Genomic DNA, 18,987 nt, shown 5'->3' with positions numbered 1-18,987 from the left:
TGTCTCACAACATCAAATGACAGAGGGAAAAATTATTAATTAACCATTGCTTCTCTGGCATTCTGAATCACTTTGTCTCCTTTTGTCCTAATCTACATGAACCTATTGTTGGTCAAATGTTTCAAAATATGTCCAAAAGATTGATGTAACTACTGATCTCATGGGCACCTACATGTGCCTATTTCTAGTTTAACAGTTATATTACTTTTAAGTATCATGATAGGGGCAAAGAATGAGATGGTTGTTGTTTGAGGAAATCTCCTAACTTTTTCACTCCTTTGAAGCATTATTGGGCCTCCATATCTACCAGTTTTTTTTTCTTCTTTTCATTCTCATATACAACTACCTGAATCTGGCCCCATGATCGATAATGGGCTATGGCTGATAATTAAGAACACTTGCTAATTATCTAGCCCAGCCTATATGTGTTTTCCTTGTCTGACAATTGTTAATTAACAAGCCTATAGTTGACATAACTAAAAGCCCATGATTTCCGTTTACCTATTATTATTCTAGCATTTGATGAATTATTATCCTGAGCACTTATTACTGAGTAGGATCTCATGATCAAATTGTGGTCGAGATTCGGGCCAAGTGTTTTGTGATCTAACAACTCACTAATCTGGTGCTTGTTGATTAGCCAAGACCCATAACTTATTGCAAGTTTATAGCTTTCACCATCAGAATTTGGTGGGCAACTGCAGCACAAAGACTTCCCATTCCAAGGAATCATGAGAGATAGTATCTCATTATCGAAGCACCTACTAAAGTGACCAGCATACTCCATGTAAACTTCTATCTTAACCAAAGTGAGATCGAAGCTATAAGAGAAGTATGGTTCTTTCAGTTAAAATACATCTTCGGAGATCAGACCATGACTTGTGGTAATTAGAGTTGAGAATTTAATTGGTCTCTTTACGTATAAATGTTAGTAACTATATATATATTTTTATTATATAGTTATATACGAGCGCGGATAGGTAGAAAGCAAATAAGATGGGTAATAATTAAAAACTATATATATTATATTCTTTTTTAACTGATTATAAGTTCGTAAACTATTCATATATTAAATAGACGAACTAACTTGTCCTCAATACATAAGTTGAATACATGATCCAATCTCCTAAAAAACAAGAAATAAATGTAGAAAGAAATCTCTACTTGTGGTAGACGGGGAAAAGAACATACGAGAATGGGCACTGGTAAAAGACTTATAATTAAAGACTCGGCCGCTCAATTCTGGTTAGCTTTACAAATAAACAACTGGGTGAAAAGAGGGAGGGAAGGCGATGGTTAGGCCAACGGCTAAGTAGCTCTCTGTTTACACTTGGAGCCGACGCAAAGCTGTTAGATTCTTGGTCACCATCTTAACCCAACTCTCTCTACCTTCCTCTCCCTTCAATCTCACCTTATTTCTTCCAATCCAAACTCACTCATACGCCATGAATTCCACCATCTCCATACTTGAGTCTCAGTGCACAGCTCTTCTTCTTGGTTCTAAATTATCCTTCTCTTATTACCAAACAAATTTGGCGCTTGTCCATAATAAGCAACATATGCATATGCTTTAGTTAAATGAATAGTCAAGTGATCAGTATACGACCGGGGGGTGGAGATGGCGGCGGCCGAGCTCTACCTCTGGCGCTGCTGATGAGAACGGTGACGAGGATATCGCGAGCGCGATGGTTCAGCTTCTTGAGGAGAGTGTACGAGTACCAGAACGGGCCGAGGTCCGACGTGGCCTCGAACCCGTTCAACTCCCGGGGGTGGTTGGCCTTGGAATTCACCGTCTTAGTAGCGCAGATCGTGGCGATTGCGGTGACCATGGCCGTCTCTAAGAAGGAGAATCCGGTCTGGCCAATTAGACTTTGGCTTGGAGCATACAACCTCGGCAATATCCTTAGCCTTCCTCTCCTCTACTGGCGTTACCGTCACTCTTCCGCCGGCGGCTTAAATTCCGACTTAGAGCAGCAAAGGGGCAGTGACGAGCCAAGGTACGTAGCTAGCTAGCTAGCTAAATTATAAATAAATCAAACGTGTACGTACGTACGTCTGTCTGAGCTAATAACGCATATATGTACGTATATATTATGCACAGGAGTACTACTTCCTATCTGATGAACAAATCCAGGACATTTCTGGAGCTCTTCTTCGCAATCTGGTTCGTGATGGGCAACGTATGGGTGTTCGATTCGCGATACGGGTCCTTCTACCGGGCTCCGAAGCTGCATCTGCTCTGCATGGCACTGCTAGCTTGGAACGCCATTGCCTACTCCTTCCCTTTCCTTCTCTTTGTTCTGCTCTGCTGCTGCGTTCCCTTCATCAACAACGCATTAGGATACAACATGAACTCGGCCTCCAAGGACCGAGGAGCCTCCGACGAGCAGATTGCAGAGTTGCCTCATTGGAAGTTCAAAGACCACGACGTCGATGCCGCAAACGAGCTCCGAAGAGAAAGCACTGTAAGTAATCATCAATGGATGGAGCTTTAGATTGTAATGACTAGTAGCAATCATCAGTAAGTGAGGCCGTGTAATGACTGTTAAAATTGCTATCTAATTGGCTGCTACCTGCAGGAGTGCTGCATATGCTTGACCAAGTATAGGGACAGGGATGAAGTGAGGCAACTCCCGTGCTCCCATCTGTTTCACCTCACGTGTGTTGATCAATGGCTTAGGATCATATCTTGTTGCCCTCTATGCAAACAAGAGCTCCACAAATAATTAATGATGCAGGAATCAAACAAGTAATATAGATTTAGCGTAGATTTCCCTCTCTACAGCTTAATTATAGATATCGACATGACTGCGCGCTGAATGTTTGTATACTTGGCGGCGGTCGAGTCAGTTAAAAAGATTTTATTTATTTTATTTATTTTCTTCTTAGTTGTAGGTTGTTTGTCCGAGAAATTATAGCCGCCGCCCTATAGTACCTGACTCGGCTGCAGCTGATTGTTTTTTTTTTTCCCTCCAGAGATGCTGTAAATAAAACACACTTAAATGTATCCCCTGATTGACTGATTGATGCCATTCTCTGGGGAAAAAAGGGGAGATTTTATTCATGGAAATCTCCAGCTCTAAAAGAAAAGTAATTCAAATCCAATCCACATGCTCCGGAACCGGAATCCTTGGCGAACAGGTTTTATGCAGCACGATTACCAGCAATCTCTTGCGAGCGAGCTAATCAGCAGTCTTTTGTTGTCACTTGGCCGAGAGTTTCTATAAAGTGACAGAGAGCTTTTTAACTGTTTATAAAAAATAAAAAAAAACGGGGGAAAAAGAAGGTATCCAACTGCAGCAAGTTCATGCACTCGAGGCTGCAGTCGATCCGTTACGTGATTCTGGTTGGGTTCTTTAATTTAATCTATGCGTGTTTTTTGTCTTCAAGATCCGCAACGATTGGTACCTGACCCCCGCGGCGGGGGGATCGGATCCAATACTACCAGAACCAGCCGCTAGGATTCGCATCTCTCCTCTCCTAGTGTCGGGCGCACGTGGTCCTCGCTCGGCAGTTTCTGTGTAGTGTAATGGGCTAATGGCCCCTCCCACACCTGCGCTGCTGCGCACCACCTACACCGCGGTTGGATTTCCAATGCCGCCCTCCTACTTTGACAGCTATTTACCATATCAGCCGTGATCCCTCTCGGCTGGCTGCACGCCACAAGTTTCTTTTTTTGAAATTAAGGAGCTTCATTCAGCTGGCCAGACCCGACCTAGCTAGCTAACCCGGGTTTTCATAGCCCAAAATGGTACAAAGATCTGGGGGAACCGGGCCGGTCAGATCCAACCTACCGGTGGCCCCTGCCACCTTCCCCCGGTTGGCTGCCCAGTCCGCCTGCACTCCACAAGTTTCGCTCTCCGGACTCCGGAGCATCCGGCCCCGATTCCGTATGGATTTGCTCCAAACGAGCTGCAACGAAAACTATCTTGCAATGCCAGACCGGCAGTCTGAAGGAATTGTCAAGTACTCAGGCTGCACTGAATTCGTGTATCTCCGATGGATAGAATCTCCTGCCAAAGTTAATGGCATTGCAGATAATAAGGTTATAACCAGGGGCCTTTTGGACATGCAAAGCTCCCTATTCTGAACCAGAGGGGCCTAACCCAACTACATCTCTCTGTCCAGCTCAGCTATTAACTCAAATCAATCCCCTCTCTCTCTCTCTCTCTCTCTCTCTCTCTCTCTCTCGCTTTGTATCGGCGGCGATGGCGGAGAACGGGAGTGGGAGCGATGATGTGAAGGCGACGTTTCGGGAGATCTACCATCGACTTAAGGCGGAGCTCCTCGGAGATCCCGCCTTCGACTTCACCGATGAGTCCCGTCAATGGATCGATCGGGTACGTGTTCGCTCTCGAGATCTAAGTTGCACTCCTGAATCTTTTTCCCCCAAGCATTACCCTCCCTTTAGCTTCTAAAATCTGAGCTTTCCAATGTCTGCTACCTTGGGGGATCTTTGAGATCTTCTTTGCTTCTCTTGAGTGATCATTGAAAGTTATGCCTTTCCTTTTTCTTTTTCCCTTTTTCCTGCGTCTATTTTTTTTTCTTATTTGATTCTTACCTAATTGGAGATGAAGTATTAATAAAGTGATTGATACTTGATAGAGCCTATGTAAAAGCAGTTGCATTTCCGCTATATTCGTCCTTTTTCTTTTTCTTTTTCTTCTTCTTCGGAAAGACCAATTATTTCTCCAATGCAGTGGAGAGAACCAACTATAGTCCAATGCAAACTTTCAAGCCTTTGATACGACCTTAGATCGTCGATTTAAGCTTTAACAAATAGTTAACCATCGCTATCTGCTGCGAGCTCCTTTGTAACTGTGAATATTTACTAAACTAGTTTCAGTAAGCTATAATGCTGCAATTTTCTTTAGCTAACTTTGGTCATAATTTGCTGGCAACCCATTCCTGGGATGACACCTAGGAGTACCTTTTCACCGACAGTATCTGCAAGGGTTCTCCAACCAATATACCAGCAGCTATTTTGTCCGCCACAAGAGATTGCCATCACAAGTTCCTCTCACAAGGACAAACAGAATAATACAACACTTTTTCCTTTCACCTTTCTAATAAGGAGTTCTTCTCTGTCCTATCGATATAGTTCGTCCAAATGTTCAGATGAAAATGTGATAACTCTATAATATGGAAAGGGAAAAACTTATGCTGCCAGATTGATGGAAGAAGGAAACAATGTGAAAGCTGGAGATTTTGTCGAGTCACTCCTCCTCTAATGCCATAGCACAACCTCTACTACAAGGGCTGGTCACAAATATGAGTAAAAAGGAAGCAAAAGAAGCAGTTGGAAAGAAGGGAAACAAATGAACTAACTCTACTGATTGCATCAGTCAGGAGATAGCAAAGAGAAAAGCATGACCTTGGTCTAAATATCAGGGTGATATTCACCTAAGAAAACAAGGCTCCACCTAAGATAGGGAACTTCACCTAAGAAAATGAAACTCCACCTAGAATAGTGGGATCAGCTCAGCATAGCTCCAGGAAAATAGAAAAAGGCCTGCAGGAAAGTAGAAACATCATGGGGCTTCTGTACAAGGCTATAGAGTTGGTATTCTCCGCGCTTCAAATTCATCGGCAGAACTTTAATTATGTTTAACATCTTACTGGTAATCAGAGGAATATTAACAACTGTTCACTTAGATATATACTATTTTCTTTGCTAGAATTTGGAAAATGGTATATATGAGTATATGGAAAATGGTATACATGAGTAAGTCAATAACACATGCTTCACAGTTAACATTAAGTCTGATGCCTCAATGTTGGTGCCTTATATTTCATTCAGATTTCACTTGCTTTATTTAATTTAGTTACTCGGAGTACGTCCATCCAATTATTTTTATAGAATTGAAAACTTAATTTTGTATGGTATTGTCTCTATGACTCTTCTTTACAACAATTTTATCAATAAGTTTCCACTTCTTATCCAATGTCACTGTTTAATATCTTATGGCCTTCTTTTGTTACAGATGCTGGACTACAATGTGCCTGGAGGTCGGGAAGTAGTATTATTTTGTGGATAATATATAAAATACATGCTTAAGCAGTTCCTGACTTAACTAATGTGTATTATTGGTAGGGAAACTGAATCGTGGAATCTCTGTTGTTGATAGCTACAAGTTGCTAAAAGAAGAAAATCAACTAAGTGAAGATGAAGTCTTTCATGCATGTGCCCTTGGTTGGTGCATTGAATGGGTAAACTTTTTTTTTTCCTATTTCTCTTCCATTTTTTAATAGGGAAATTGGCCTGCAAATATTTTATTCTACTTTCTCATCGTTGGCTACTTGTACAACTACATCTTTCAGCTTCAAGCATATTTTCTAGTCCTTGATGATATTATGGACAATTCTCATACAAGACGAGGCCAGCTTTGCTGGTTTAGAGTGCCTAAGGTTTGTTAACTCTAGCCTTTTGGTTTTGTTGGTTGCATTTACTAATCTAATTTTGCTTACTAAAAGTTTATCATCTTAAATGTCTTTATGATATTCCTTGTAAGACTTGGTTCTGTGTGTTTGTAATTTTGCCATGTAGCTTGGGTGGGGGTTTGGGAGTCATTCTTCTGTTTTTTTGTCAAATATGCAAGCTTTATGATATTATGTTGCATGATTATATAAAAAAACATTCTAACTTTCATCATATCATCAAAGAAAGTCATCGTTTCGTCCTAACTATTGTCATAGGTTGGCCTTATTGCTGCAAACGATGGGATTATACTTCGTAATCACATTCCTCGGATTCTTAAACGGCATTTCAAGGGAAAACCTTACTATGTAGATCTTCTTGATTTGTTTAATGAGGTAATTCTGTTCTTAATACTGTTCAGAATTCACTTTTCAACTCAGCACCATGTATTATGTAACTAAATTTTGTTTTATCCCAATAGGTTGAGTTTCAGACAGCTTCAGGGCAGATGCTAGATCTGATTACTACTCACGAAGGGGAAAAAGATCTGTCAAAATATACGCTTCCAGTGTATGTGAAAAGTTGCATTCCTTTGGTTGAGTAATTTATATATTATCTCTGACAACTGCAAATATGGAAATCATAGATTAATCGTTATCTGTTTAGTCAAGTTCCATTTATCTTCTTTAAAATGTTATAGGCTTGTTCCTTTTTCCTGTGATTTTGTTGGCTTTCCCCAATATGATGATATGCTTTAAAGTTATTGCTAATCATGAAAATTGTGAATTAATATGCAGTTATCGTCGCATTGTTCAATACAAAACAGCTTACTATTCATTCTACCTTCCTGTAAGTTGAAGTTCTGTTCTAGTAAATTTATCTCTTTCACACATATACTTCTCTTGATATCTGAGATTTTTCTGAGGAACACATTCTGCTTTTGATCTCCTCTTCTTATAGTACAAGCTTGTTGAATATTGACAGTACGTTAATCCGTGTGGTTTTAGATTATGAACCTTCAAATGTATAAGAGCTTTTCATGCAATTTTTACTGTAGATTTACATGAACTTAAGGAACTTGCTGCAGATCATGGTTTATCCATCCCCATATTCCACAGATTATTTACAAAAAAATACTGTAAAGTACTACTTTTCTTCTTACTATTGTAGGTGCTTTTGGCTGACTTGTGTGTCTAAAGTGCACTTTACCTTCTCTAATAAAAAAAATTGTTCCCATTCCCTTCTAGCCATTTCTGAAACCTAGGCTAAATTGGAAATAGCTTTTGTTGGTTTCAGGAGCTTAGACTGCAACCTACATGGTTGATCTCCTGATTCCACATCACTAACCCCACCATCACCTGCCCAAGAACAACAAATGTTTGAAAAATCCAGGTTTAGTTGAATTTGGATAATATAATCTATTTAGTCTGTCCTTAAGGTTATCCACTTCTTATTTCCTCCTCTTTTGAAGGTAATCGCTATGATGATAAGGATTACTGTCATAATAAGCCTGGACACTACTTTTGTTCTCTAATCTCTAGTCCTGTGAATAGTTGTAGCAGGTGGGGCAAGTAGGACAAATAGGTAGACTGTCATTATGATCATTGGTTTTCGTCAATTTCATCTATTGGATGGTCTTGTGGCTTTGTAGGTATCCAGGAATCCGTAGAATTAGTGAAACATTTCAAGAGCTCCAAACAAATGCACATTGAAGAAATCTGGCTTAGTAGAGAACTTAGACCAAGTGGAGTTGGATGAACACTTGTTTTGTCTATGCATCTTCCCTTTCTTTTCTCATTCGGACTCATCATCAGAGTGTGCATGTGTATACATGTTGCATGTGATATGGTATGAAAGAGTGGAAAGGGATGATGGCATATACTGAGTTAGAGTTGGACAAAGTACAAACTACAAAGTAACTTTTGGGATGTTCGTTATGATTATCTAGGATCTAGGATCTAGGATATAAGTATGGCAAAGGATCTGTGCTTTGGCGTTGATAGAAGTCAAACTTCTGCATCAATGATCAGAAATCACTTCAATACCCTAAATGTACTTGAGTTCTTTTAGAAGGATTAAAGAAGTCGAGAAATAATCATGTAATGCAGATGCTTGTTATGAGAGAAAATAACTCTAGAGATACTTCCCAAAAGAACTAGTAACTATTGTTTATGAAGCTTATAGAAACAAATCTGTCTTGCAAATGAACAACTAGAACGAAGGAAGCATCAGCTGTATGCATTATTTAGGTTTCTTTATTTTACAAGATATATGCAGTTGTAGTACATAAACTATAGTAGAAGTTGTGTAACTTCGGTTCTACTGTTTGTGCTCTTAAATCCTCTCATTGTTCTCTGAATGCATTACTTACTCTTGTACTCTGTAGAGGTTTTACAACATTATTCAGAAATATTGAACTTCCTCACTGCTTGCATTTTAAGGTCGCATGTGCGCTGCTAATGTCTGGTGAAAATTTGGATAATTTTGTTGATGTTAAGAATATTCTTGTTGAGATGGGAACGTACTTTCAAGTTCAGGTGATTCTAAATTTTGTCATGTGTATGAACCCTTTGAACTTTCACTTGCTAGTGATTTCTGATTCTCATTTTGTGGCATCAATGATGGGCAACATCTTGCAGGATGATTATTTAGATTGTTTTGGTGATTCTGATTTTATTGGTAAGGTTAGTGCATTTACCCAATCTCTCATTTTTCTCGAGTAAATCGATAAGTTAAAGTTTAACCTCTTTTCTGATGCTAATTCTAATGGATACGCCACGGTTGGATATCGACTCCACTTTATAACAAGATGCTTTCTGACAGATTGGAACTGACATTGAAGACTATAAATGCTCTTGGCTAGTTGTTCAAGCTCTTGAGCATGCTAATGAGAGCCAAAAGGAACTTTTATATGTAAGGCCAACATTTTTGCTGCTTCATTAGATCCCATTAACTGGCGGATAGTATAATCTTTCATATGTAATCTTCAGGAGAATTATGGAAAGTCTGATCCAGCTTGTGTTGCAAAAGTGAAGAGTTTATATAAAGATCTCAATCTTGAGGTTTGTCCCTAGCTTGCTTCTATTTTCTATGATATGGCACATAATCTACTAATAGTAACCCTAGGATCCTGTTGTTTTAGCCTTAATTTTCTTTAGGTCCAACTCAACTAATACTGATAGTGTTAAAATGCAGACTACATAATCTCACTATGTTTTCTCATCCTTATCTCTCTTTTCTGGTACTGATGACTGATCAAAGTGTCAATTAAATACTACCATGAATGTAGAGCATTTGTATTTGTAAAATAATAGAGGTTGAATTAGTTTACTAGGTGTTCAGCTCGAACTAAGAAAAATTACAGGTCAAATAGTGTACATTTCTGCTGCGTGTCAAGTTTTGGCCTTTCTAGAAGAATATTGACACCTTACCTTGGAGATGATATAGTTTGTTGACTGGTATGCCTTACTATCTGATAACACTTCAGTAAGATCATCTGCCAACCATACAAAGAGTTAATTTTTTTTTTCTCATTGTAATGTAGCTTCAATCAGACAACCTCGTGTTCTCATCTGTGCTCTATCTTTCAATAGTCGTGCTTTTACTTTTATAAGATAGGGAACTATAATATGTGCAATGTCAAATATAACAGCACAAGCAGCAGCGATAACAACAAGAAGCTGTGAATCCCAAATATATGGGATGGCTGCAATGTGGACAACATTATGATATATACAACACTATATTGTATACTACAGGTTTATTCCATATACATAAATTTGCAATACAAGTCCCTGATTTTACATAAACTCTTCATACTCCGACTCATCATCATACCATTTCGTACTTCACTGTTGCACATAAGAGTACTCGTACTTAATCCCTCCATCCTATCACTTCATGTGCATGGCACATATTCACTTGATAAGTTCAGGATAAGGCCTGATATATTTGGACAATGGGAGAAGAGCGACATCATTGAGTGAAAATGAAAAATTTCCTGGCAAGGATTATTTCAAAAATTCAGTTCATTCCATTTCTATGAAAGTTATACCGTTTGGTTTATGCTTTCCTATTTCTCTCTTTGGCAGAATGTATTTTCCGAGTACGAGAGCACAAGTTATGCAAAACTAATATCATCAATTGAAGCCCAGCCAAGTAAAGCAGTGCAGGAGGTGTTGAAGTCTTTTCTGCACAAGATCTACAAGAGGCAGAAGTAACTGTTGCGTGATAACTACTGGTCTCTGTGTTCTCATGATTTCATTATTTCACACTGTGCTAATTCCAAGTAGTAATGAACCACTTCTCTGGCTTATTGGTTACTATTATTAGCTCTGTTTACTCTAGATTCCATTTGTTATGAATCTTTGAACTGTTGTTGATGGCATTCAATCTTATCTTATTATTTTTGCCATTTATCTTTGAATGGATAGATACACATCTCAGGAACAAGAACTTCCTATCCAGGCCTCGATAGTAAAGCAGTAATTTTTTTTTTTTTTTTTTGAAGAGAAATGGGAATTGAACGGTGTCCTAATTAGTTAATGTTAAGTCGGGATTTAAATTTGAGAATAATCATGGGTCATGAGCTCGTTTTATGTACAATAAATCTCATTCTCTATGTGATGACCTTATTAACCTAATTAATTAAGATTTTGGCATTAGGCTCTGAATTTTCCAACCTTAAATTTGCTCCAAGCTCACGTGCTACAATATTTCTGGGAGGTAACTTTAGAACAGTCTTCTTCCCTATGGAGGCTATTTTCGTTGACGAAACCCATAATTTCTGAGGAGAGATAATATACACTATACATATGAACACATCCATTATCGTTATTATTGGGGATATATTTTGGAAAGTAACAGACTATTGTTTTTTTTTTTAGAAAGAGAATATATAATATTTCAAAATGAAGGGTATCAATGTCATATTTGCAACATCACCAGCCGTCGAAGGATTTAAAAATCGAGATCAAAACAAGTTCCATTCTCGCTGTAAACATTTCTTTTCCCCAGCAGTGAGGTTGCCTCTCACTCTCTCTGTCTCTAATCTCCTTCCAAGAAGTAGAGAGAGAAATATGTCGGCGGCGGAGGCGGATGGCGCATCGCTGCCGTCTCCGGCTTCGGGATTGGATGCTCGTCGTCGTCGAGTGAGCTACTTCTACGAGCCAAGCATCGGTGACTACTACTACGGCCAGGGCCACCCGATGAAGCCCCACCGGATCAGGATGGCTCACAACCTCGTCGTTCACTACTCCCTCCACCGCCTCATGGAGATCTCCCGCCCCTTCCCCGCCTCCGCCGCCGACATCCGCCGGTTCCACTCCGAAGACTATGTCGACTTCCTCGCCTCCGTTGCCCCGTCGATTGCCTCCTCCTCCGATGCCGCCGCCCAAGATTCTCGTGTTCTCAAGCGCTTCAATGTTGGCGAGGATTGCCCGGTATTCGATGGGCTCTTCCAGTTCTGTCAGGCCTCGGCCGGCGGATCCATCGGCGCCGCCGTCAAGATCAACCGTGGAGACGCTGACATCGCCATCAACTGGGCTGGCGGACTCCATCACGCCAAGAAGTGCGAGGCGTCGGGGTTCTGCTACGTCAACGACATCGTCCTCGCCATCCTTGAGCTCCTCAAGTTTCATAGGGTTTGCCGTCTTCCTTTCTAATTTTCTTGTGCTCTGTTCTCTATTGATGCATTTCAATTTGCTGTATCCTGATTTGATTTTGTGGTATCAGCTTGATTTGGACTGTTTGTGTTATAAACACGATTGTTTGAAATATTACGCGAGTTTTCAGTAGGGCTAGTAGGGTTAAGAGGTTGGTACATTCCTTCAAAATATTTGGTATAGGGAATGATCTGAATGGTGGGAGAAGCTTGCGGAGAAATTTTAGGTTTGTTACTTAATGCTTAGATGAGTTCTTCAAGAAAATATATGGCATAGACTAGGAAATAATATATGCAATTCAGTTTGATACAAGAATATCCACTCTTTTGCAGCTGAAGACCAAAGTTGAGTTGAACATATCTTATGGAGTGCAGAAGTGAAAATAACTTTCTATTGTGAATGGGATTATTTCTTTTAACTAATTTGTTAAAGCAATGCAATCCTAGAAGTGTGCCTAAAGCTGTATGCAGTTTAATGTATAAAGAGTTGTTAGCTTCTCTATCAAATCCTTTGATCTCATTTTATCATTTGCTTTATAGGTAAATTCTGAAAGACAGAAATTATTATCTTTACAGAAATTTTCTTAAGGAGAAAAGGAAGCCAATTTTGCGGTTAAAAGTTGGTGTTCATATTGATTAAATGATGTCCATATAAATCATGTATGTGTCTGTCCCTGTTCGAAGTCTTGAAGGCATCTTTTATTTGACTGTAATGCATGCTACCATGCATCATAAGGTATCAACTTTGAGTAGGAAAACAACCTTTCGGGCAAGTCTGTATATACCTTGTCCAACTTAGACTCTTCATTTGGAGGAGCTTTGTGTGGTAGCATTCCCTTTTAACCTTACCCTATTCTTCTTCATGAGATTCTTGAAGTAGAGGTAGTGACAATCTTCTTTCATCTTTATGCATACATTAACTCACATTCTTTTGTTTTTCCCCTTCTCTCCTACTTATAATTTTGTTCTTCCAGCATTAGATCCCTATCCTTGTCAAAGTCATTAGTATGGTCCCTAATATCTATGTTAGTTCTCAGTTACAATCACTTTTACCTTCAGTAACTTCATTTATTGTTATATGCTTTCTTTTCTATGTAATGACCAATGCTCCAAAGAGTGAGTTGTGGAAAGATAGAGGGCAAAGGATTCATAGCTTAAGTGGTGGCAGGTGCTATGAACCCAAGGTGTATTTCAAAGTTCAAACCTTTTATATTTTGCTAGTACATATAGCAATACAAATCAATTTCATAGAGGAAGAAGATAAAGATGTGGAATCTGGTTTATGAAGAAGGAAAAAAAAGAAAGTAGGACATATGATTAATAACGAAAGGGTAGAAAGTAAATTATGGATAGTGGACTTGATACTCCTGAACTTTGCTAAACATGGGTGAATACTAGTTCATACAACTTATTAATATTGATTACTTTAGTAGTGATCTCCTCTATCTTTTCTCTCTCTCTAACAGATATTCATGGGTTTTCATGGTGACTTGAGCTTTATGAGAATCTCAAATATGCATTATTAGACCACTACTAGTCAAGAATGAACCATCCTACCATGTTTTAATTGATATTAGAAGCTATTTTACATGTATAATTGAATCTTGCCTGTCATATTGGCTGCAATGTGGGTGCCTATGGCTGCCATACCGACTGCCACGGACCCAAACCGCCATAATATGTTGCCAAGCCCATGGTGTGGCAGTAACAGCTTAATTTTGCTATGATGCTGCCATAGCAACTGCTTTTAGAACAATGGTAAAGACAATTTGAGATGCAATTATAGAGACTGATCTCCATTTTCTATGCATCTATTCGTGGTTAAATACTGAAATCTTCTATATGATTCTCTTTTGCTTATTCTACATTAGTTTATAATACATATTTTATGAAATACATGTCAAGGTGATTTTTATGGATGTCTGCTTATGCCTTATTTTAAGCATATTGTGTAATTATGTGTCTGACAGTTTAAGCTTTTCTGGAGCAATTTGAAGTTTAAGCATATGATAATGGATTTACAAAATTGTTAACACTGTGATTTCCTGGTGATGATCGTTGATGCATTAGCACTCTTAAGTGATTGTGTCTTCTTTTCTTGCATTAATTTTCTCTTATGTTATATTCATCTTTTTATTTGTTTCCTTAATCTCTGTGATTTGTCTATTTTGCTCAATATGCAGCGTGTGCTATATGTAGACATTGATGTTCACCATGGAGATGGTGTGGAGGAGGCATTCTTCACAACTGATAGAGTCATGACTGTTTCATTCCACAAATATGGGGATTTCTTTCCTGGAACAGGACATATTAGTGATGTTGGAGATAAGCAAGGGAAATATTATGCTGTCAATGTTCCATTGAGTGATGGTATCGATGATGAGAGTTTCCGTGGTCTATTTAGATCTATCATCCAAAAAGTTATGGATGTCTACCAGCCTGATGTAGTTGTTCTCCAATGTGGGGCAGATTCCTTGGCTGGAGATAGGCTAGGTTGTTTCAACTTGTCTGTGAAGGGGCATGCAGACTGCCTTCGATATCTTCGATCTTTTAATGTACCCCTGATGGTTTTAGGAGGAGGAGGTTACACAATTCGGAATGTTGCTCGCTGCTGGTGCTATGAGGTATGCTGCATGCTTCCTATGTTCATGGTATTTGGTTATGGTAGTAAGCTAGGTTTTTCAAGCAAATTACATGTTGCTGTGATACTATGGTGCAGACAGCGGTTGCACTTGGAGTTGAACCTGATAACAAGTTGCCTTACAATGAATATTATGAGTACTTTGGTCCTGACTATACTCTTCATATCGAACCCAGAAATGTAGAGAATCTGAACACTGCAAAAGATCTAGAAAATTTAAGGTAATTGTGAATTGCTAATGAATCTCCTATCACTTTGCTTTTTAGAAGAAGATATCCAGAATCTTACATTGTTTATGTAATAAATAGAATGATTTTAATTGTTTCCAATATGTCAAGGTTTCTATTACTGCTATGCTACAGATATTAACAGAACATTATTAGTTCTCACTACAGCTAGATGTAACTTGTAGTACATAATTCAGGCCTTACTTTAAAAAAAAAAGAACTTGTATTACATTACTAAGGATGTTAGTGACAAACATCTCTTTACAGATTGCTGACAAAATCATTATCTATAAGTATACTAGAACTGGATCGGTATCTGTATGCTAATAATAGAGTGTCTACTTCATGCTTTTTGTGTTGTTGTAATGCATATTTTATTATGTGAACTTCTGTAGTTCTTGTCTGTGCCTTCACCTTGAAATTGCTTGTGTGTCCTGAGTCCCGAGCCTCAGTTTCTTTAGAAGCTTCATCAGGTAACCCTGTGTATAAAGTATAAACTACCCCGTAAGTGCTAAACAGGTATTTCATATTCTCCAACATTGCTCCATATGGAATGAATACATGTTACTTGAACTCTTTGCAGGAATATGGTTTTGGATAACCTATCGAAAATTGAACATGCTCCAAGTGTGCAGTTCCAGCCAAGGCCGCCAGATACTGAAGCTCCTGAAGAGGTTGCTCACTACTGCAATCAAAATAACTTGCATCTTTCTTCTGTTTGTTCTTTTAAGATATTATATTTTGACTCTGTCGAACTTGATCATATAGGAAGAAGATGACATGGACAGAAGGCCGCATCGTCAATTATGGACTGGTGACGCTTACGATTCTGAACCAGAGTGTTAAGATTGATAAAGCATTCATGAAAATTAACAACTAACTCCGACCGATAGGTAAATAATATTTTAGTTTGCATTTTTGTTCTAATTTAATAGTTTGCAGTGTTTTGGATCACCGCCTTTGTATGCAGACTGTCGAGGACCACATTAAAGGCAAGTGTATGCCATTTATATAAAAAGTGGCATTTTGAAATTTGAATAGAAAGATAGATAGTGATACAAGTTTGGGGGTAACATATAATTTTACAACAAATTGAGTCCAAAATAAACTTTTCCTTTCCAATCGTATTAGTTTGGAACTTATTTGTCTATCGTATGTGTGTGCCATCTAGTTTATTGCTTTGATGCTTTAGGATCATCCATAATAAATTAGAAGCAGCTGAGATGTGCATCTACCTCTCTTCAGGATATATACAAGAAAGTTCGAGTCCACTCCCACCATCTGACATCCATATCTGACATCGCTGTTAAGTGTTGTACATCTCTTCACCCTGGCATCTGAATGAATATTATCTGGTATGGTGAAAGGTATCCATATCAGACGGAGTAGGTAAAAGTCGTATGTTTGAACAAACAACCATGTTATTTTTTGCTCTTTGCATATCAGAGTATGTAAACGTGTTATAACTTTGTTGTCTATGTAATCCTTGTCATCACATTTCTGTCTTCTTTTTGATGGTCTTTTATATGTATGGATTAGTTTGTCTACTTAGGATGTTGAACCAGTATTAGCGCTTCAATTGTTTCTGTTATTTGTGTTCTTGGAGATGCCTTATGGGTCTGTTTGTTCTTGGTATCTGGAGATGGCTTTTGTGATTGCTTGGTTCATTGTAGTGGGAGATGCATATGCATTAAGAAATAGTTGCACTTATATTATGTATTTAGAGATCGAAAAGCAAATTTTGGCAAGCTGTGTAGTTTAAAGAAGAGAAGACGATTGGCTCTATGTTATAAAGTTGTTTTCGTTGAACATTGGTTAGAGAAAGAGATGAGTATATATATATTTTTTTCTTTTCTAAATGCATTCATTTTAACGTTTAAGTACAATGTTAAAATGCAATATGAGTCTTTTTTTAGCTTCTGGAGAAGTAACGTCTCTAGATGTAATAAACCAAACAAGGTTTCATAAACCAGCCAGATGAGATGATGCAACTTTAGACGTAGCTTTATCTAAATACAACAATCAGACCAAATGCTAGCTCGCTAAGGAGGAATCTTTGGTGGATGCGTTGCACTCAGTATTCCTTATAGCGAAGACAACAATAAATTTGCTGTTATCGGCGAAACAGCGGAAAAGAAAGAGAGTTAGTTGGAAGGGCGAGATAAAAAAAGAAAGAGCTGGTTTAGGAGGGGGTTTGATGCGATTAGGTGCCCAACTGCTCGACTCCTCACTGTGTCTGACTCTTTACCAAACCAAGCAGCTACACGCTCTACTCCTCACCGCCCACCATCATGCTTCTGACCCTCTTCTCCTTCTCGCAACTACCGCCAAGCTGCTCCGCTCCTATGCTGCCAACGGAGACCTCGTCTCCGCCCACCACCTGTTCGACCAAACTCCCCACCCAAGCGCTTTCCTCTGGAACACCATCATCCGCGCCCACGCCCTACGCCGTGACTTCTCCCGCGCCTTCTCTCTCTTCTCTCAGATGCGTCGTCGTTCCGACACGAACCCCGACGGCTACACCTTCGCGTGCGTCCTCCGTGCGTGCTCCGACAACTCTGATCCCAACGGCGCCAAGATGGTACATAAGGTCATCCTCTCTTCCGGACTCGACTCGGATCGCATAGCCGGCAGTGCTCTGGTGAGCGTTTACTCGAAGCTAGGCCTTGTGGATGACGCCTGGAACATGTTCCACGAGTTGAGTAAGCCAGACTTGGTTCTATGGAATTCGATGATTTCGGGGTATGGCTATCGAGGATTGTGGCAGGAGGGCCTCGAATTATTTCGCAGGATGCGAGCAGCGGACGAGAAGCCAGATGGGTACACGTTGGTTGGGCTAATCTCGTGCTTCTGGGATCCGAGATCGCTCCGATTTGGTAGAGGTATACATGCGCTCTGTTTTATAGGAGGATACGACTCCAATCCTCATGTGAGAAGCGTGCTTGTGAGCATGTACTCCAGATGTGAATGTCTGCTCTCTGCCTATCGAGTCTTCGGAGATTTATTGCAGCCTGATCTGGTGACATGGTCTGCTCTCATAACTGGACTCTTGCAGGCAGGCAAGTGCGACGCGTCGCTTACCTTGTTCAGAAGCATGACCAACTCCGGCAAGAGGCCGGACCATGTCTTGATCGCCAGCATTCTCTCCGCTTGTGCTTCAATGGCAGCTATCGGACATGGGAAGGAGATCCATGGTTACGCCTTGCGACTCGGGATTGTTTTGAACATCACAGTCTCATCTGCGCTTGTAGATACTTATGCAAAATGTGGCCTTGCTGGACTGGGATTCCGGGTCTTTGAATCGATTCCAGACAAGAACCTAGTAACGTACAATACCGTAATAGCAAGCCTTGGATCTCACGGCTTTGCAAATGAAGCCATTCGGGTGTTTGATGAAATGCTCGACGAGGGGCTCAGACCCGATAGTGGTACCTTCTCCGCTTTGCTATGTGCTTGTTGCTACTCTGGGCTCCTGGACGAGGGATGGGAGTTGTTCAGAAGAATGGGAGAAGAATTTGGTCTAGAGATTCAGACGGAGCATTATGTTTACATGGTGAAGCTGCTGGCGACCGTTGGATGTATAAACGAGGCTTACGATCTCATACAGACGATGCCAATGGCATCTGATTGTGGTGTTTGGGGTGCATTCCTGTGGGGTTGCTGTGTCCATGGCAATTCAGACATGGGAAGAATTGCAGCTGAAAGGCTCTTTGAGCTGCAGCCAGGCAAGACTGCTTACAGAGTCATGCTTTCCAACTTGTATGCTTCCAAGGAGATGTGGTGGGATGTTGAGACTCTTAGGGGTGATATAATGGTAGGAGGTTTGCACAAGAGTCCTGGGATCAGTTGGGTTGGTGATGGAAACTTGTGATATGTTCATGTAGTTCCTCAATTAGAAAAAATGAATACACCTTTCCCCTATATTATAACATATTGTGGTAATTCTGGTCATGTACTTGACTCGTTTCTTTTATGGTTCAAATGCATTTTATTCATTGCATTCTTTTTAATATATATTATAGTTGCTTAAAGCTTGTTC

General features: G+C 39.7%; 4 protein-coding genes across 5 annotated transcripts; all 4 read left to right on the top strand.

Annotated features, from left to right (window-relative positions):
* The first annotated feature begins 1,414 nt into the window (after nucleotides 1-1,414).
* On the top strand, nucleotides 1,415-3,032 carry LOC140789016 (E3 ubiquitin-protein ligase At1g63170-like). Its single transcript, XM_073138594.1, has 3 exons — nucleotides 1,415-1,997; nucleotides 2,102-2,465; nucleotides 2,580-3,032. Exons 1-3 carry the CDS (start codon nucleotides 1,579-1,581, stop codon nucleotides 2,724-2,726), a joined length of 930 nt encoding a protein of 309 aa, XP_072994695.1. The 5' UTR covers nucleotides 1,415-1,578; the 3' UTR covers nucleotides 2,727-3,032.
* A 1,056-nt stretch (nucleotides 3,033-4,088) lies between these two features.
* Nucleotides 4,089-10,832, top strand: LOC140789735 (farnesyl pyrophosphate synthase 1-like). Its single transcript, XM_073139541.1, has 12 exons — nucleotides 4,089-4,340; nucleotides 5,985-6,009; nucleotides 6,095-6,210; nucleotides 6,322-6,408; nucleotides 6,697-6,813; nucleotides 6,900-6,988; nucleotides 7,216-7,267; nucleotides 8,860-8,955; nucleotides 9,058-9,102; nucleotides 9,242-9,331; nucleotides 9,409-9,480; nucleotides 10,510-10,832. Exons 1-12 carry the CDS (start codon nucleotides 4,209-4,211, stop codon nucleotides 10,636-10,638), a joined length of 1,050 nt encoding a protein of 349 aa, XP_072995642.1. The 5' UTR covers nucleotides 4,089-4,208; the 3' UTR covers nucleotides 10,639-10,832.
* A 572-nt stretch (nucleotides 10,833-11,404) lies between these two features.
* LOC140788345 (histone deacetylase 6) lies at nucleotides 11,405-16,553 on the top strand. Of its 2 annotated transcripts, none has more exons than XM_073137558.1 (6): nucleotides 11,405-12,060; nucleotides 14,264-14,704; nucleotides 14,800-14,942; nucleotides 15,532-15,622; nucleotides 15,717-15,841; nucleotides 16,194-16,553. In XM_073137558.1, the coding sequence occupies exons 1-5, from the start codon at nucleotides 11,497-11,499 to the stop codon at nucleotides 15,792-15,794; spliced, it is 1,317 nt and encodes a 438-aa protein (XP_072993659.1). In that variant the 5' UTR covers nucleotides 11,405-11,496; the 3' UTR covers nucleotides 15,795-15,841; nucleotides 16,194-16,553. The 2 variants fall into 2 exon arrangements, 1 of the variants encoding a protein (XP_072993659.1); XR_012109013.1 differs by having other exon boundaries at nucleotides 11,406-12,060; nucleotides 15,717-15,940.
* A 475-nt stretch (nucleotides 16,554-17,028) lies between these two features.
* On the top strand, nucleotides 17,029-18,899 carry LOC140788343 (putative pentatricopeptide repeat-containing protein At1g64310). Its single transcript, XM_073137557.1, has one exon. The coding sequence runs from the start codon at nucleotides 17,146-17,148 to the stop codon at nucleotides 18,817-18,819; it is 1,674 nt and encodes a 557-aa protein (XP_072993658.1). The 5' UTR covers nucleotides 17,029-17,145; the 3' UTR covers nucleotides 18,820-18,899.
* The last annotated feature ends 88 nt before the right edge of the window (nucleotides 18,900-18,987 follow it).

Source organism: Typha latifolia, chromosome 5, assembly GCF_019914945.1.
Source record: "Typha latifolia isolate L0001 chromosome 5, TyphaL0001v2, whole genome shotgun sequence".
NCBI classification, from domain to species: Eukaryota; Viridiplantae; Streptophyta; class Magnoliopsida; order Poales; family Typhaceae; genus Typha; species Typha latifolia.
The sequence above is the reverse complement of the archived record's forward strand: the minus strand, read 5'-3'. Positions and strand labels throughout refer to the sequence as shown.

Excerpts from the sequence above, each read along its gene's own strand:
- LOC140789016 (XM_073138594.1), top strand. The coding sequence starts at position 1,579 with ATGAATAGTCAAGTGATCAGTATACGACCGGGGGGTGGAGATGGCGGC. Across the intron at positions 1,998-2,101 it reads AGGGGCAGTGACGAGCCAAG|GAGTACTACTTCCTATCTGA; the intron begins GTACGTAGCTAG and ends TATTATGCACAG. Across the intron at positions 2,466-2,579 it reads AGCTCCGAAGAGAAAGCACT|GAGTGCTGCATATGCTTGAC; the intron begins GTAAGTAATCAT and ends TGCTACCTGCAG.
- LOC140789735 (XM_073139541.1), top strand. The coding sequence starts at position 4,209 with ATGGCGGAGAACGGGAGTGGGAGCGATGATGTGAAGGCGACGTTTCGG. Across the intron at positions 6,211-6,321 it reads TTGGTTGGTGCATTGAATGG|CTTCAAGCATATTTTCTAGT; the intron begins GTAAACTTTTTT and ends TACATCTTTCAG. Across the intron at positions 6,814-6,899 it reads TTCTTGATTTGTTTAATGAG|GTTGAGTTTCAGACAGCTTC; the intron begins GTAATTCTGTTC and ends TTATCCCAATAG.
- LOC140788345 (XM_073137558.1), top strand. The coding sequence starts at position 11,497 with ATGTCGGCGGCGGAGGCGGATGGCGCATCGCTGCCGTCTCCGGCTTCG. Across the intron at positions 14,705-14,799 it reads CTCGCTGCTGGTGCTATGAG|ACAGCGGTTGCACTTGGAGT; the intron begins GTATGCTGCATG and ends ACTATGGTGCAG. Across the intron at positions 14,943-15,531 it reads AAAGATCTAGAAAATTTAAG|GAATATGGTTTTGGATAACC; the intron begins GTAATTGTGAAT and ends AACTCTTTGCAG.
- LOC140788343 (XM_073137557.1), top strand. The coding sequence starts at position 17,146 with ATGCGATTAGGTGCCCAACTGCTCGACTCCTCACTGTGTCTGACTCTT.